The sequence below is a fragment of the Sebastes fasciatus genome, chromosome 12 (assembly GCF_043250625.1).
Source record: "Sebastes fasciatus isolate fSebFas1 chromosome 12, fSebFas1.pri, whole genome shotgun sequence".
In the NCBI taxonomy this organism is placed as follows: Eukaryota; Metazoa; Chordata; class Actinopteri; order Perciformes; family Sebastidae; genus Sebastes; species Sebastes fasciatus.
The window spans coordinates 8,002,341-8,014,882 of record NC_133806.1 but is presented as its reverse complement, the minus strand read 5'-3'; the positions used below and the strand labels follow the sequence as shown (position 1 = coordinate 8,014,882).

General features: G+C 36.1%; 2 protein-coding genes across 2 annotated transcripts; one reads left to right on the top strand and one right to left on the bottom strand.

Moving 5' to 3' along the window:
* The first annotated feature begins 603 nt into the window (after positions 1-603).
* Positions 604-4,997, top strand: mettl6 (methyltransferase 6, methylcytidine). Its single transcript, XM_074652961.1, has 5 exons — positions 604-1,088; positions 2,616-2,750; positions 2,973-3,143; positions 3,353-3,494; positions 3,930-4,997. Exons 1-5 carry the CDS (start codon positions 810-812, stop codon positions 4,082-4,084), a joined length of 882 nt encoding a protein of 293 aa, XP_074509062.1. The 5' UTR covers positions 604-809; the 3' UTR covers positions 4,085-4,997.
* Positions 4,998-9,488: 4,491 nt separating this feature from the next.
* LOC141778597 (uncharacterized) lies at positions 9,489-12,016 on the bottom strand. The gene is made up of 3 exons (XM_074652959.1): positions 11,792-12,016; positions 10,706-11,032; positions 9,489-9,652 (listed from the first exon to the last, which is right to left on the bottom strand). Exons 1-3 carry the CDS (start codon positions 11,862-11,864, stop codon positions 9,648-9,650), a joined length of 405 nt encoding a protein of 134 aa, XP_074509060.1. The 5' UTR covers positions 11,865-12,016; the 3' UTR covers positions 9,489-9,647.
* Positions 12,017-12,542: the final 526 nt, after the last annotated feature.

The window sequence follows — 12,542 nt, the reverse complement described above, 5'->3', positions numbered from 1 at the left end:
TCTAATAACTCACATATCATAGAATAATAATATAATATAATATATAAATTATCCCAGATTTATTTACATCCTAAATTAAATATATGAACAGCATCCCAAGTTTATTTACAACCCACCTATCCATCCGAGGTTAAAAAATAGATATAACCAACCCTTATCACAACTCTACCTCAACCATATATATGTTTATATATGTTTGAGTATATATATATATATATATATATATATATACATATAGGTATATATATATACCTATATATATACACATATAGGTATATATCTCCCAAAAATATCTTTTTTGTATAGCTTTTTAGTGTGATTTATATTTGGTGCTTTGATAAACCCCAGAAAAAAGAAAAAAATTCTTGACCAAAACTGATAAATTAATGGACAGTCCCAAAATAAATGCAGCAATGTACCATCATTTGATTTACATTTATCACAAATTGGAGACACGATGATTACGATGAAATATTGAAAAGCTTTTTGAAAAATTTACTACACATCAAATTAGATAATTACGTGATGATGTGTAATGTATTTTAATTCAGTAGAGCAGCGGAACCAATGGAAAGAAAAGGAAAGAAAAGGAAACAAATAGCACGGACGAATTTCATTCACGGACAGCATGGACGCCAAATGTGGACACAAATGCAACCAGTCGCACGTTTTTTAAAACTTTGTTAATTTTAAGGTATTTTATAATCAAAATAACTTAACTTGTAAAGAATGTTGTTTCCCATGAATTAACCAGTACATAGTAACGTTACTGGCAGAAACTGGGAGGAAACAGAGGCTCTAAAAGCATCATGTCTTTGTCTAAGAATGAGAGTTGCCATGGTGATGTTAAAACAACTCCTCCTGAAGAAGATGACACCTCCAGAGGTTTATCAACCCAGCAGGAGGAGCAGCTGGACAGACTCAGAGGAGATGAGAGGACTCCTCTGGTGTCCGACTTCAAACTGATGAAGTTGGAGAAAGAAGCTCAGAAAAACTGGGACTTGTTTTACAAAAGAAACACCACGAACTTCTTCAAGGACAGACACTGGACCACCAGGGAGTTTGAAGAGCTCAAGGCCTGCAGAGAGGTGAGGAAGAGAGAGAGTAACGTCACACCTGTACAAGATCATTGGCCAACCTGTGACAGCCGACTTTCAAGCAGATCACAATAAGAGGATGCTCAGGCTGGCCAACAGCATCTCTTCTGATCCCTTACATCAGGGCTCAGCAACCTTTACGATCAAAAGAGACATTTTAGGAAGAAAAAAAAAGAAAGAAAAATCTGTGTGGAGCCGCAAAACATTTGCAGTGAAGTATGGGGCCACATTGAGGGAAAACAAATCAGAGATTTCGAGAATAAAGTCACAACTTTAAGAGAAAAAAGTCGTAATATTACGAGAATAAAGTCAAAACTTTAAGAGAAAAAAAGTTGTATTATTACAAGAATAAAGTCATAACTTTACGAGAAAAAAGTCGTAATATAACGAGAATAAAGTCATAACTTTACAAGACAAAAGTTGTAATATAATGAGAATAAAGTCATAACTTTACAAGAAAAAAAGTCATAATATTACAAGAATAAAGTCATAACTTTACGAGACAAAAAGTCGTAATATTACAAGAATAATGTCATAACCTTACGAGAAAAAAAGTCATAACTTTACGAGAAAAAAGTCGAAATATTACGAGAATAAAGTCATAACTTTACAAGACAAAAGTTGTAATATAATGAGAATAAAGTCATAACTTTACAAGAAAAAAAGTCGTAATATTACAAGAATAAAGTCATAACTTTACGAGACAAAAAGTTGTAATATAATGAGAATAAAGTCATAACTTTACAAGAAAAAAAGTCATATTACGAGAATAAAGTCACAACTTTATGAGAAAAAGTCGTAATATTTACCATATTCTATGGTAACAGTTTGTCTATTGTATGTGTACTTTTTCTCAAACTGAGCTGCCTATGGATGCAAAATGAATTTCAGTGCAAACTGACAATAAAATTGTATCGTATCGTATGTGCATGAGGAAACCAAGAACACTAAACGTTGCATCACAAGAGACCAACATGTATCGGATTTCGTCCTGTTAAATCCCACTTGTTTTTATTTTACCATAAGAGTTCTTTTAAGTAATGAGTTGTATAACTGTCATTTCTTCTTGTGGGTTAAAATAGCTCTGATGCATATGGTTTTTCATGTTTCGGAAAAAAACATCTCGCCAAACTTCATTCAAAAATATGCATTTTTGTGAGACTTTGCTCATCCACAAAATTACAAACTTGATGAACATAACATGAGATATAGCAAAAGCGTTAAGGTCTCCAGATAAATTCGGCATATAAATAATCCATCAATCAGCAATATAGTTCCTTACATTTCCAACTTACACATACCACTGTGAATTTTGTGGAGGAAAGCTGGAACAGTTACAAAAGATCCATTTCTCAACTTGCTCCTTTCAAAACACAGTTGGCAAAACAAGTTTCAATTCTGGATCAAAGTGTTACTACTCAGGCTCCCATCATTTGGAGCTGTGCAGGGTCAGACATGACTAAACTGATATTTGTGTGGTCATTTGTTAGTGATGTCTTTGTCCTGCCTGGTTTGCAGTTTGAGTCCCAGAGGCTGGTGCTGCTGGAGGCCGGCTGCGGTGTAGGAAATTGCATCTTCCCTCTGCTGGAGGATGACCTCAACATCTTTGTTTACGCCTGTGACTTCTCACCGCGAGCTGTTGAATTTGTCAAAGTAAGATATCTGTCCATCAAATCTATATCTAATATTTGTTTCACTTTTGACAGTCAAATGAGCTCCAGGCTCTTGTCTAGTGACACGTAGCTTAACACTCACTGAGAAGTCTCATACTGCTGGCTGATGACCAGTTCTGCTGGATGATTTGATGTCTTAATAATGACACAATGCTGTAATGATAATTAAAATAAAACCACTTTATCTGCCTTCTGTCGACAGCAAAATCCTCTGTACTGCCCTGAACGCTGCTGTGCCTTCCAGTGCGACTTAACTAAAGATGATCTGAGGGAAAACGTGCCCGAGGGCAGCGTGGACGTCATCACTCTCATCTTTGTCCTGTCGGCCGTCCACCCTGACAAGATGAAGCTGGTTTTGCAGAACATCAGCAGGGTAAGTGCATAGACAGCCAGGGGGGAAAACTCACTCTGGGGTTCCTTCGGAAAAAAGTTCTTAGTGACGTTAGGAGTTTTCTTCTCCCTAAAATACACAATCACATATATACATGCCTAATATACACACAATCTAGTGTGTGTACAAATAAATGTTTCGGTAGCCCACAAGCAGGTTCAAATGGTGCATGTAACATATGTGGCTTTAAGGTGCTGAAGCCCGGAGGCATCGTCCTGTTCAGGGACTACGGCCTGAACGACCACGCCATGCTCCGATTTAAAGCCGGCAGCAAGCTGGGGGAGAACTTCTACGTCCGCCAAGACGGAACCAGGTCATACTTCTTCTCTAAAGGTCAGTAAATTACTTCCGGAAAGTCATTTGTATGTTTGTTTGTGTCATTGAGATAGATAGATAGATAGATAGATAGATAGATAGATAGATAGATATTTTAACTACTTAACAGACAAAAGTGGAGAGCTTGCAACTAGCAGTAAGCTCGTCTACACTTACTTCTAGAGCTAACAGATCTTTGTCTGCCTCAGGGGTGGTGTATATGAAAATAGTATAAAGACAGCTACCTGCAAGTTCTTGATTTAATTATTCAACAGTTCACATATTTACTATGTGAATTTTACAGCTGTTTTGTAAATTGGAAGGACACAGTGACGTTTTCTTTTCTGGGTGTGAATCTTCTATTCATATTTCTTGATATTTATGACAGCAGGAAAAACCTCAACCTTCCTTTTGTTTCCTCATTCTGAAGTGTCTTTTTTCATCTTCTTCCAGAGTTCCTGGCTGAGCTGTTTGCGGAGACGGGCCTCCAGTCTGTTTCTAACGACTACGTCCTGAGAGAGACGGTCAACAAAAAGGAGGGGCTTTGTGTTCCCAGAGTGTTCCTGCAGAGCAAATTCACCAAGCCCGGCCTATCGCAGAGCTCCTGATCCGTGACTTGGACTGTGTGTGTCACCTCATACATCGTGTGGACAAACATGACACAAAAAATGTCTGGTTGACATTGGATAGCAAAAAAATATTATATTCCTTGCAGGACTTGGTAGCCTAAACGTTACCGAGGTGGCTTTTGGCTGCTGTTTCTGAATCCGTCAATTCATGAGGAAGATGCAGCCGATTAAGGAAGATTAATAATGCCTTATTGACTGATGTATTTTGCTCCTTCACCAACAGATGAGGACAGTGTTGCACTGGAACTCTTACAGGTGGAAATATGTGGAACTATATGAACATTGAGCCTGATTGTTCTGTAAGGACCTTAGCTGGATGAATAGTGAATCTCAGTGAGTGGTATTCAGTGATGAATCAGTTTCAACTCATTTCGTAGCCTTTGTCAAACTTTGACCAACCTGCATCACCAGGAGAAGTTCTCTTTGAGCCTTCAAACTTTCTTTCTCCTGTGAACAAACAGGCATTTTGATTACCTCCAGTATAATTTCTCTACCCGTTAATTCCCCTGTTAATGGGATTATTTTGGACGAGATGAGTACTTTTAATTTTGTATAAATTATTTTTTTTAAATTTCGCCACCTTTGCCTCTCTATATTTTTTTTTGCAAAAAGTGTTCACCTGCATTGTGTCATTTCACATTTTGTCTAAAATATGCTCACAGTGTTACATCCTGATTATTGTCCTATTTTAAAATAATGGTTAACTCTAAAAAGTAAACCACAGAGGCAGATAATAATCTTACATATATCAACATCGTGACTTGTTCAAAATAAAGATATTAAAATTTTAGGTGGTTTCCAAGTGTCTTAAAATCATACGATGATTGTCAGATCTGATCTCAAGCTGGTCTTTTTCCTGGACAAACTTTAAAGTAAAAACAGAAATTACAGATGTGCGTTTTTTCATGATACTCATTTTGGCATTTATGTCTTTATGTGATAGTTTACTGCATAGAAACAGACAGAAAACATCAATAGGAGGTGTTGTGGTTCTATGATATGTGTCTTAACCATTAGGCTACTAGGATGTTTCTACTGAATATCAAATGTCACTTCCACATGGTCCATACTAAAAAGACATTCAAAATCAACAGCAGTATTTTACAATTAGTAGGTTTGTAGCCATCAGCTGATAATATTTCACTAATGTATTAGCAAATTATTTTTTCATAAGAGTAATATATTCAGTATATATGGCAAGTTTGACATTACACAAGTCATCCAGAGGAGTGTGCTGTTTGTTCGCGGTGCATACAAGCTTAGGTTAGCTGGGAAGGCAATGTAGAGAATTATCCATGTTGTGTCCTTTTATCAGTCTATCAGACACTATCAGTGACTCATGATGATTATTCTTCATAACCTTCCTGTACAGTCAGTGGGCTCATAGCAGAGCCCCGATACAGTATCAGAGACTAATGGCTCCAAAATACAGTAACAATGCTCATTTTGAGGGCACAAAAAATTTCCTAATCAATAAATTGTTACTCAGACATTTTCTGTCCGCTTATGGAGTGACATTTCATTCCATAACTATCCGTCAGATATACTTGCAGTACCAATTTATGCATTGATGTCAATTGTATCGATGATTTTGTATTTTGATTCAAACATCCGCTGGTTAGAAGTCTTTCAAAATGCTAGTGAATGAAAGTAAAACACACAAATGTTGCTACAACCATCCATTAGCAGGATCCCTTGTGAAGTAAATGATTTGACAAGAACATAAGGTTTACATTTTGCCTTTTTGAAGCACACAAACGCCAACAAGCAGCATGTCTCTTGAGCAGAAAGCCTGCAGTTTCTGTGATACTGTATATAAACACTGCTGCACAAAAGCCTAAAAGAAAAAGCAGCATCCTCCGCTCATTGTTTGAGGTGATCTTCGGCCAAACCCCAGTTAGCCAACTGGATCAAGCAGGTGAAGGTTATTGTAACTGTTGGTGGTTAATTCTGAAAACGTTAATACATGGAAGACAATTGAAATTGTTAAACAACTGAATAAGGAATTATTTACTTTTTCACAGAAATACAAGGGATGTACTGTTAAATGAGACCATGTGGTGTGAATCGGTTGAGGCTCTGTGTCGAACATGCTCTGAATATGGCTTCCTGTTCAGCGAGTCTGTCACCCGCTGTTCACCTTCTGTGCAACACTTTCAGCAGAAAAGCACAAATAGAAAAGAAGGTGTGAAACTATCTCATAGAGAGATAAACACAACAGAGCGAGTTGGCAGTACCTCTCAGCACTTCTTAGAAATGCTATTTGAGGTTTGACCAAGTGCATTTTAAACATGTTATGAAAGATTTACATTGTAAAACAACCCAACATGTACATTTAAAGTAAGCAACCTTGTTTGACATTTATACGGAAGGTAAAAAGTGTTTTTCTTTAAATTAGAACTCACAGTGGGGTATTCAATATATCATAAACTCCTGTAAAATCTAATGCAAGTCAATACAACATTATTAAATCTGTATTAGGGGGACAAAGGGTTCATCTTAGTGCAATCTAACAACATGCCGGGCTGATAATTCAAAGGAAACCAAAGTCATTAGGATACAAATTTATCTGAACCACATTTTGTGCGAATCCATCTAGTAGACAATGTTGCGATATTTCACTGACGCTAGAGCAGGGTTATAGTAAACTAAAAACTGAAACTAAAGCCAAAATAAGCAGTTTATAGTAAACTGAAACTGAAAATCAATATGCTTTAAGAAAAACTAAACTGAAATGACATTCCCTGGTTAAAAAACAAATAAATAAAATAAAAATGAATGTAAATTAATTTCAGTTTTAGTTTTTAATAATGTAGTATTTAATATATTACTACCGAAAAAAGGAGATGGCATGAATTTCCGTCAAATTTCGTGACATTGAACCATATAAATTGAACAGACTTGACATTCAAGGACATGGCGCTATGCTGCAACTGCTTCACTAAAGTAGCGCAAAGGCTAAACATTAAACATGATGGCCATTCCTACACGGTTCTCCAACCATGTATTTTGTATGTATATGTAGCTACATACTTCTGAGACATTATACCTGGCCCGAACAAAAACAAACTAAAACTAAAACTAAATATATAAAAACTAAAACTAACAATTTTGAAAAACTGTAACTAAACTAAAACTAGCAAACGCACTCTGAAAACTAACTAAAAATAAACTAAAATGAAATTGAAAAGTCAAAACTAATATAAAATGAAAACAAATTTAAAATTTAAAACTATAAATAACCTTGTGCGAAAGGAAACAAATGGATCCACTTATGACCATGAATGTTTTTAAAAAATGTCCTGCTTAAGTTCTGGACCAAAGTGGTGGATCAACAGACTGACATTTCCATCACTAGAGCCACGCAGCGGGTATAGATACAAATTATTATTCTAATCTCCCTTAATGTAAAACTGGAAACTCTTCTCAGATCAGGGTCAAAGGGACAAACTGTTTATGAAACATAATTGTGAAGTTCCAACTAACTGCACTCAGACGTCCTTTTACACAGATAGAAAACCACGAACGAAGACATACCTGAATACGTGAGTGTTAGTTTAAACATAGTTTCGAAACCGTACACTGTAACTGATGCAGTTTCCTGTCCTGTGGTTTGGCCTCTATAGCCAGTTAGTGTGATGAAAAACAAACATATGTTTCAGTTGTTATGGCTTTTCAACAGTTGCAATCAATGATCGTGTGCTGAATTAAATGATTTGCACAAATAATAAAAAACATTGGTTCTCAATCAAAATTACTACAGCAAGTAAGGACTCATCATGTTTTGTGGGGATTATCATCATTGGTAAATGTGATTTGAAAATCTGAGTTTGTGGCTTTGTGCTCTCAAACAGTAGTGATGAGGAAATTGAATGAGGGCGGATTGCTCAGAGTGCTACAAACAAGTTGCGGCCTCGATACAAATGTTGTTGTTGATGGTTGCTGTGGCTTTTCACACCTTGACACAATCAGCTATTATGCATCTGATCAGTATCTACACAGGCAAATCAGCAGGTACTTAAAGAGTTTGTTTTCTCCGTTGAATTGTTGTTGCAGAAGCTCTCTCCACACTCGACACAACAGCCCAGTGACATAATCATTGTATATATAATATTATTATTATTATTATTATTTTGACTTTGGGCACAGAGCCAAATCATTTTGCAATCCTGTGTTTGTCCTGATGTAAATTAGGGGTGGGCAATATGGATCAAATCCTGTATGTATTGTGTAATACATCCATCCATCATCATCATACATCATCTGCAACCGCTTATCCCGTTTGTTACTGGTCACAAGAATGACTATTTTTGGCTAATTCAGCATTTTAGATTCCTGACTTATCATTATTAATGAATGGTAAATTGATAGTTAACTAAACTTGAGTTTATAGTTATTTTACTGTTAACAATGAAATGCTGATTAATAATGTTTACTAATTATTAGTAATGCTATAATTTATGTTATTTTATCAGTTTGTGTACTATGAAATATTAAGTTTATAAATTATATATTGTACCATAGCTGATAAGAGATAACAATTATATTCTGACTACATTAGTAAACTATTATTCACAGTTTATTGTTGCACACAGTATAATGTTTTATATACTATCTAAATATTAATATTGAGTATATAAACATTATTTGGGTGGCTATTGCTACTGATGTTATTTTATAATGTGTGCAACAATAAACTGACAAATTATAGCATTACTAATAATTAGTAAACATTATTTATTATCATGTCATTTTTTTAACATTAACAGTACTATTAACTAATGTTTAATTTATTAATGATGGTTATTATAAAGGGTTACCAAGCGGGGTACTTCATTACATTTATTCAAAATCTTACAAAAATACAATATTCACAAAATAAAACAACCTAATGCATACATGGCAAAATATCTGATGGTTGACACATTTATACTGTTTTGCAACATACATATCATCATATCACCCACCCTAATGCAAATATCAGTATATCCGAATTGGGATTCATGTTTCTGTTCTGCCAATAGTTGGCACTGTTAGACATTATTATATAAAGTGTAACAGTAAGAAACGGTCTGTTTCCAGAACTATTTAAAATCCAGCATGCCTCTATTATTAATATGAAATAATTTCTGAACCAGATGTTTCTTCCCTGTTATTAGAAATTTTAATAATCAGCAGATAACACAATTTGATGAAGATGTTAAATGAAGTATTAAAACTACTGCTTGGATTGTTATATGCTAAGAAGTCACTAACTTATACTTAAGTAACCTTAGTTGTCTTGGCTAACGTCTAGTCATATTGTCGATCTTTGATCTGCTGACAATAGATGATGAAACATAAAAAGACCAAACAAATGTTGCTTTGAAAAAAAAAGACATTGTTAAACTTCATCATTGTTCAATTTATTTCATTCACTTATACAGTAAAATAGAAGAAAAATTAAGTTTGTCTCAAGATGCTTTTGGAAAGTAGAGCCTGGTGCACTCAACTTGTTGGAAGATTTGATTCCTGTGTGAGCAGAGCCTACTCAGTCAGATGATCAACCTGCAAGAGAACATAACAGAGCAGAACAAGACGTCAGTGAGCATCTATAGTATAGAGTATAATAGAGTATAAAATTGCCTCCCTTCCACGGTATCTAGTTAAAGGAACAGTGTGTATATCTATTGGCAGAAATGGAATATAATAATAATAAGTATGTTTTCTTTAGTGTATAAATTAACTAAGAATGAGCCGTTTATATCTACATGGAGCGGGTCGTCTTCATGGAGCCGACCGCCATGTTTCTATAGTAGCCCAGAATGGACAAACCTAACACTGTTAACTTTTCCTGCTTTGGCCGGAGTCGATGGCGTTACTCGCTCTGGAGTTAACCCCCCCGTCACTCCACTCAGCCGCCGGGAAACATGACACAGGAAACCTCTACTGGTCTTAAGGAGCTGAAGCATTTATTCATGCACAAACTACAACTGTCTCGTGCTCCAATAGCTCACTTGTGGAGCTAGTGGAGCACAAGACAGCTGTAATCTTACTAGCCCACTTGTTCACCCTCACACATTCGCCACCGCTCTCTCTCTCTCTCTTGCTTCACCACTCACTTCCCACGTAAACACTAAACACTGGCTCTCCTCCAAATGAACTACGTAACTCTTACAACAACTGGCCCTAGATAGGGACATTCGTGTTTTCACATCGGCCACCGTAGTTCTCCTACACGTTTGGCAAATCCAACGCTTGGTCGCTAAATCCAACACACTGTTCCTTTAAGAAAGATAATATACATTCTACAGGAGCAATATAGAAAGTAAATGGGATTCATCCTCAGGGGAACATGAATGCATGTGCAAAATTTCATGGCAATCCATTAAATACTTGTTGATATATTTCAGTCACAGTACCAAAGTGGTGGACAGGCCAAGCTGTAACATGGTTTAATACCAGTGTATTTTACTATTTCCCTGTTTCAGATGAATTGCTTTTTTAGAGCCGACAAAATTGTATTCATGAGCCGAGGATATTGATGTCAAAACATAGTCTACTTAAAGTTCAAAGTTACATTAATGAGAGATAATGTAATGTTCCTCCTCACGACAATACCTTGGACAGTGATGTTGATGTAATGTCCCGGTGATGTCTCTCCACTATCACATCGAGCCTGGCATTGATATAGGCCGTTGTCCTCTGGTGTCAGGTTGAGAATCTCTGTCACGACCTGTCTGCGTCTCCGGTTGTCATCAGAGACCGTCTCGTTTACTGTGGTGAAGTACTTGCGGGGGTCAGTCAGCTCAGTGAGATTATACCATCCAACACGCAGCAGACTGCCGCAGAGCTTAAAGTCATATAATGCAATGCAGGATAGTTTGACTGATGAGCCTCTGGCAGGAGTGATGTGTCTGTTGGTGATGGTTTGCACCTCTAAGGTATCTACAGCACAAAGGAAACAAAATAGTTATTAGGCGGTTTGCAGCTTCTTTTAATCTTACAAAATCATTGATTTACTTTAAATAGATTAAAGGAATTGTTCAACATTTTGGGTAATACACTTAATCACCTCCATATTGAGATGTTAGATGAGAAGATTGATGCCACTCTCTATCTGTCCAGTATATATACGTCTACAGCCAGTAGCCGGTTATCTTCGCTTACTATGCTTAGTATGGAAACTGTGGAATAAAAAGCTAGCCTGGCTCTGTCCAAAGGTAACAAAATCCACCTATCAGCACCTCTAAAGGTTACTAAATAAAATGATATACCTTGTTTGTTTAATACGTACAAATACCGAAAAGTAAAACCCACAAGTTGTGGTTTTCCTGGAGCATATAACACACACAACACCATCTTTAATACATGCAATTACTATAAATAAATCAAGAAAACAAAATATATATATAATATATACTGTATATTTAAAAACAACAACTTGTAAGTCACACTATAATGATACTTTATAGGCTTTTTATAGACTATACTCATAAATCCAAGCTTGGTTTCCCTTCCGCCAGTGTCAACTAACAGACAATTGATTTTAACAAGCTAAAGCAGTTCAGACGAAACTTGGTCAACTGTATAATTATTGAAGTATTACTTGTGTCTTATAAGAATACCCTATGATGTATCCAGCATCTTGTACCAAGAAAACAAAAAAGTGTGAAGAAGTCCACATATAAAAAGCTGTCTACTAACCTTTCTCTTCCTTGGCAGACGACACACACAAAGTCACCCACAACAGCACCTTAAGTCCAGTAAGCCAAATCATTCTCCAACACACACACACACACTGTGGAAGGTTACACTAAAGATGAACACGAGGGCCTCAGGTCGAGTTCAAAATGGCAGAGGCAAGCTGAAAGCATCATGACCTGAGATGTATGATCTGCACGATGTGAGTGTGTCTGCTGTGGTGTGGGTGGAGGATACGTATCTCTGCGCTCAGTTATACAGCAGTGTTTCCATTCCCTTTGACCACAGACACTTTCAGTTGCACCTTACTTTGATCTTTGAACGTTATCTTTTCCATTGTTAAGTTTTTTTGCCATTGCATAATAACACTTTTATGTTGCCTTGAATGCAGCATTCTATTTCATTGATCAGTTTATAATGATTCAAGCAGTTGTCATCTGTCATAGGACATATAGCAATTTGGGGTCTCATGTAGCTTGTCTTAAAATGCACTTTTACTGTACGACATTTGGATCATTCTATAATTGGGGGTATATTTCACATGAACAAAAAAGTAAAAAGGCAATGTGCTTTCTCAAAAAAAACATCAGGGGTTTAAGTTAAAATATTCCTTCAGTGTAATATATACATTTTTTAATTGACAAGTAACATAGTTGACGATTTCCCTATTTTTGCCCATAATTTCTATGGTGGGCCTAGCATGGCTAGTCATTTTCTTTATCAGGTTAAGCTTAAATTTCAACATATATTTTAA